General features: G+C 35.1%; 1 protein-coding gene across 1 annotated transcript; it reads right to left on the reverse strand.

The window, feature by feature from the left end:
• Positions 1 to 319: 319 nt before the first annotated feature.
• Positions 320 to 6,015, reverse strand: LOC135218515 (endoribonuclease CG2145-like). The gene is made up of 5 exons (XM_064254881.1): positions 5,861 to 6,015; positions 4,511 to 4,721; positions 3,095 to 3,264; positions 2,417 to 2,622; positions 320 to 964 (listed from the first exon to the last, which is right to left on the reverse strand). The coding sequence occupies exons 1-5, from the start codon at positions 5,898 to 5,900 to the stop codon at positions 743 to 745; spliced, it is 849 nt and encodes a 282-aa protein (XP_064110951.1). The 5' UTR covers positions 5,901 to 6,015; the 3' UTR covers positions 320 to 742.
• Positions 6,016 to 6,299: the final 284 nt, after the last annotated feature.

A 6,299-nucleotide genomic window follows, 5' to 3' on the forward strand; every position in this document is an offset into this window, starting at 1 on the left:
CAACAAATGTTGAATGAATATACAAAGCTACTTACGAGTTTTTCATTGTAAATTCTCCCCTACAAACCGTTATACAGGGAAACTAACGACTGACGTCTTTAAAATTTGCTTTTGAATTATCTGCTGACCCTAATTATGAGCATCCAATGCTATTTCCCCATTTGTGTACAATATGACAAGTCTCATTGCCTTTGTTTTTCTTTTTATACTTTGCAAATGCCCACTAGTCAGCATAAGCATTCAGTTTACCATATTATTATATATATATTATATATATATATATATATTATATATATATATAATATATATATATTATCATAATTTAAATCCAGAAATCTCTTCAAATCGAAATTATGTAACATCTGTCCTTGTGGGCATTTGCTTACATTTTAAATCTACATCACCCCATAAGGATAGTTGTTGCTGTGTATACTGAATATATCGTTCCATAACACCTTCTTGTGTTAGCTCTGCTTTAATCAAAATTTATTGGACAAAATACTCCAGAACTCATCTGAAACTTTAGGGAAATGGTCAATAAAAGAACTTCGAGGATCCTATCCTAAATGGCCTTGGGGAAAGAAATTGATTTCTTCTTTAGGTAATGTTCAATGTTTGTGAACGTAAGACTTCATCTTAATCTGCCTTCTGAATGAAAATATGTTTTTAGATGTATCAGTAAATACAAGTAATCCTCGATTGATGACGTAGTCAGCATCTATGCCAATACCCTTTTTCTGCCTTAGCATTTTATCTGTGGGTAAGATGCTTCAATGACTTCTTTTCTGTTCTTGAATGTAATGATAGAAAAGTTTCTCTCCCGGAGGAGGCACTCGTGTCTCTTCTGGGACTTCCTGAAGCTGAAGCAGAGAGTGTAGAGGGCCATCTCCAGTTCAGGTGTGGTTCCGACAAAGACGGTCTTGAGTTGGTCACCTTTCTGGAGCCTCATCTGAACGACGTAGCCCTGCAAAGAACAGCAGGAGGATATTACAGTAAGTAGTCGTATTAAGGAGCGGATGACGAAGTTGTCTTTACAACCGCCAAGGGACATAAGAAATTTCTTATCCCATTAATGATATGAAAACCGGATCTTAGTGGTTGATTTAATGTCATTGTGTAATTTTCCAAAGTTTTATAGAACTTTTGAAGTTTTTAGTGCTCTGAACTATGACTAATCTTCGGGAGGATAGTCCATGACACCATCTGAGAGTAGTTCTCCGAGACACCTTTTAAGTAGGATGGAAAAATCATTGCTTTAAAATCGAATATTTTTCAACAATATTCATCTTGCAAATGAAGATTTTTCATGTGCAGAATAATAATAATAATAATAATAATAATAATAATAATAATAATAATAATAATAATAATTAATAATAATAATAGTAAGGATGCTTTTGCCATTATCATTTAACGTGCCACGGTAAAAAATATTGCTAAAAAATATTACTCTTAAAGAAACTGTTAAATCGGTGTTGTTCCAAGCTTTGACCTGAAGAGAACCATCCACAGAAGAATTTATGGTTGAGGAGCCCAGTGCTTCAAAAGGAACGATTTTGATGTAGTCGCACAGAGATAAAATAGGACATAAAAATATTTGGTTGCTTTAGGATGGCACTTAACCAGCAGCTCTTCAAGTTAACCACCATCGCAGCCAGAAGAAGTGAATGTACAAAATGAAATTTAAAGCTTTAGGGTATATTGCTTAAAAAGATGTTTACTAGTATTACACCAGCCCCGGTTATTTTCCCATGCCGCTAGGTTAGGTTAGGTTAGGGTAGTTCCAAAATTCATAATGCGGGTTATTTGGGTGTGGGAAATATTATGAGATTATTTTCAAGAAGATTCTATTGTTATTTTCTAAGATATGACGTCCCGCTTTTTTTATGGAAGGTCCCATTACTCGGTCAGAGTTCGGGAATATGCTGCCCAACCAAAACAAACGGTGCTCAGAACTTGGCTTTTCAGTGCACAGACTGTGCAACGTTTACATTTTGTGAGCTTTCCAGAAGACTAACGAGAAAATGTCAAAATCTTGAACTGAATCAGTTTCTAGTGGCATTTAAACTTGTATTTACTGGCATGCCGACTGAGCTGTTTCTCAGATGTTGACATTTCGGAGTATTGTGACCCTGAAATAAGCATAGTGTACTGAGCTGCAATACCATGGGATTTACTATGCTTTACAGAAACAGTTCCGAGGTGTATATTTTTAGCCATAGATTAAAATTTCACATTTTTGGATCTAAACCCCTGAACGTGGATCTATACAATCAAGTATGTTTTAAACTTTAAGAAGTGAACTTCCCAACGAAAGTTGGAATACACAATCAGTGTTGTTTTCACGTTATTGCTCAGACATGGTAGACATCTGGGTACCTATTTGGCAGAGGCAGCAAAGAATTAAATCAAATACCTTGTGATCTAATTCGATGACGTCCTCGAAGCAAAATCGGTAACCTTTCTTCTGTAATGCTTCCCAGTTGTGTAATCCTGATACCTTGGTTTTTTTCATCTCCCCCTGAAACACATGTCCAAATCCTGTCGAGTATCCACTGCCTCGTCTGTACTTAGTAAACCAGAAGTCGTCAAGGACATCCCTCAGAACTATGTTGTGACGATCTGTTAAAAGTGAGAAATTAATCTCCAAAATATTTCTAGAACAAGGAATCACCGAATGCAAGGAGTTCAAGGCAGGACTGCATGACAACTTAACTTGGGAAATTATAGAATGTCAACGTCGGTTCTTGCAAAATAATCTGTGTCATATAGATAAGATAACCTTTAGTAGATTCATATCAACCATGCATTTGATGTCAAGACCAGTCCCTTACGACGCTCCTGATTGGCTGTTGATAAGCCAATCACAGGGCTGGAAACTCTGTCTCTCGAGAGAGTTCACATAGGCAGGATACTTTTGAAAGACGTATCCCTCAGGAGAGATGGAATATACATACTGTCTATGAGGACTCTCGAGAGAGTCTGAGAGTTTCCGGCCCTGTGATTGGCTTATCAACAGCCAATCAGGCGTGTCGGAAGGGACTGATCTAGACATTGATGTGAATCTACTATAATTATTGAATAAAGACTATACCTTTTGCATTGAGGTAATCTGCCAAACAGCACATGACCTCCGTGCCCACGATGGTGTCAAGGAAGGCATCTTGATGTCTTTCGGCCTTTGTCAGGTCTTTATCCAACAGTTCTCTTAGTTTGTTCACTGTATCTCTGTCCTGGAATCGTGAATCTTGAGAACGAAACAGCCTGTGAAGACAAAAATAAGTGAACTGCAGATTCTCCCAAGAAAATGTATACAAGTTACAGATTAGAACAGTCGCAGCAATAAGATAATATGAAATGAAGGCATAAATAGAAATTAAAAAACTAAAGTTAGCTGTAAAATGCATAGAGGCTAACGCTTAAACAAGACTATCAGTAAGTCATGCTTACATATTTCAGCGAACTGGTCATATTTTGAAAATTTACGAGTCTTCATAGCTATTTGTTTCGTAAACATTAAATTTTTCTTCTATAGAATAAGATCTCACTTTATCGTCATTACAGCTACAAACTGTAAGCCACTTCCTCACGGAAATCAGGGTTAGGATGTCTTTAAAATTACTCTCTTCAGTCACGAAGATAAAATATGTAATAATGAACTCCAACATGAAAAAGGAGAAATAAGTAACCCGTATATCCTTTCTCCCTATGTCGATTCTCCTTTGTTTTCACAGTGTAATACATCATTATCATATTATATATATATATATATATATATATATATATATATATATATATACATATATATATAAATATATATATATGTATATATACATATATATATATATATATATATATATATATATATATATATATATATATATATATTCATGTGTATAAAGGATTTATTATTGCATTTCAAAACTATATATATATATATATATATATATATATATATATATATATATATATATATATATATATATATACGTGTGTGTGTGCGTGTGTGTGCGCTGTGTGTGTGTAATTCTAATGGCCACAGTGCCCTCTTAACTTCTCGAATGCTTCACACTTTTTGGATGCGCTTTTGACTAAGGAGCTGAACATCAGAATCACTTCATATTTCTTGCATTTGGATCAAAGGCTTTGTAGTGACAAGCGTATCTGAAAAAGTGTGAAGAATTCAAGAAGTCAAAAGGGCATTGTGGCTATTATAATTACGTATGTATCTGGTAAAAAGTAACCAGTAGATTCCATATATTATATATATAATGTATGTGTGGACTACATTTCCTACATTAGGCTCAAACAGCAATCTCACAATTGTTCCTTTCCTCGTTGCTTTTCATACCCTGAATTCTCTTATCCTAAAAAGGAGGACATTTCTCCCGTTGTATAACGACATGATTTGTGTTGTATCAACATGTTTCTAGTTTCCCATTTTTCCCTTGATTTCCGGTTATCAACATCCAACCGGACTAAATACTTCAGAATGTCAAATTCGACTTACGGTTCTGTGTAAGGATTACATGAAGAACACCGTTTCCTTGGGTTGATGGCGGGAACACTGCTTCCCACGTCCAGCTGAATGAGCTTCTCGGCAACGTCTGAGAAAGTCAGGTTTGGGTCGTTGCAACTTGTTGATTTTCCGTGCGCAAGTCGATTTCTTTTTGTCACATCCTTCAAACGAGGAATGCCTCTTAACTGCTCCGAAACTACACCTAAGACAAGAATTCGTTATGAAGATGACTTTCATGAGAACAGGCTGGTTTCCAACAACAGTGATCATAAGGATGCGTGTTGGTTCTCTTGGAATTACGGACAAGAACGATCCGTAATAACACTGATGATGGAGAATTCTATCTGACTCTTCATTTCACTTTTAGTCCAGTTAAATAACTAAGGTATTTTTTGACAGATCATCTTCAAGACGAAGACGAAAGGTTTTCGTGTTAAACTCAATTTTAATGAAAAAAGAAAAAAACAAACAAACAAACAAGTCAGTTAGTAAATGCGTGTCATTTTTTATGTACTTAGTTATTGCAAAACAGAAGAGTACAAACTACCCGAAGCTATACACCACTAGAACTAACATCTTGCACTAATCTAAAGATTAGAGAGTTGAAACAGTGCCGTCGCCTGGACGCACAGGAAAAAGCAAAATGAAATATCAAAGAAATGAGCTTAGTACTTTACCAGATTTGTGAACGATTTAAAGAATACCTGGCTCATTTCTTTGCCATTTTTTTCCTACAGGTGATGGCAGTGTTGCATCTCTCGAATTTTTAAGCTCCAGGTCATTTGCCATAATCAAGCGCATCAAAAGATGATCGTATCAGCAAAATGACGAGGTCTTGTTATAACTGAATTGTTCATCTTTTAAAATTGTTTACACACACACACACACACACACACACACACACACATATATATATATACATACATATATATATATAAATATATATATATATATATATATATATATATACATATATAATATATATATATATATATATAGATATATATATATATATATATATATATATATATATTATAGATATATATATAAATATAAATTCTTCTGTTAGAACAGGACACGTCCCAAGTATAAAAAGCCCATTAAAACATTCTGGTTTAAAGCTAAGGACTATATTTCGGTTGACTAACTTCCACACTTATCCAGTACTTGATAAGAGTGGAAGTTAGACCACCGAAATATAGTCCGTAGCTTTAAACCAGAGTGTTTTAGTGGGTCTTTTATATTACTTAGGTATATATATATATATATATATATATATATAATTATATATATATATATATAATATATATATATATAAAGAGGTACAAATGCTGTTCTCACCTTCGAGTAGAAGGCAAAGGAGGAGAAAGTGGGGTATCATGCCTGAGGAGTTTGAAGAGTTGTTTCCCTGAGGGCTTTCCACTCCAGAGTGGCTGTACGTGGGTTGCCTAAATTGCACTGGGCATACCGTTCTCAGTCCTTTTCTGGGAAGACGTTGCTTATCGAATGTGTTTACGTGATCACTCTCTCTCTCTCTCTCTCTCTCTCTCTCTCTCTCTCTCTCTCTCTCCCGATATCTCTTGTTATTCTGTTTTTCCTTCGCCATGGGTATATGATATCAGAGATCTTAAGACGTATGTGGCTCGTCGACGTTCGAACGAAAAGATTACCATTATCTCTTGTTATTAATTTTATGAAGCAAAAAGAAACAAAAAACATCGCTTTGACAGGAAGAACATCTTAGAGCAAGAAGACGGAACAACGTCTCCCAGGAAGTTGA

The sequence above is a fragment of the Macrobrachium nipponense genome, chromosome 9 (assembly GCF_015104395.2).
Source record: "Macrobrachium nipponense isolate FS-2020 chromosome 9, ASM1510439v2, whole genome shotgun sequence".
Taxonomy (NCBI): Eukaryota; Metazoa; Arthropoda; class Malacostraca; order Decapoda; family Palaemonidae; genus Macrobrachium; species Macrobrachium nipponense.

Coding starts and splice junctions, on each gene's coding strand:
- LOC135218515 (XM_064254881.1), bottom strand. CDS start 5,900: ATGATACCCCACTTTCTCCTCCTTTGCCTTCTACTCGAAG. Junction 4,722..5,860: donor CCTTTGCCTTCTACTCGAAG/GTGAGAACAGCA, acceptor TTCTTGTCTTAG/GTGTAGTTTCGGAGCAGTTA. Junction 2,623..3,094: donor AGATTACCTCAATGCAAAAG/GTATAGTCTTTA, acceptor CACTTTTAACAG/ATCGTCACAACATAGTTCTG.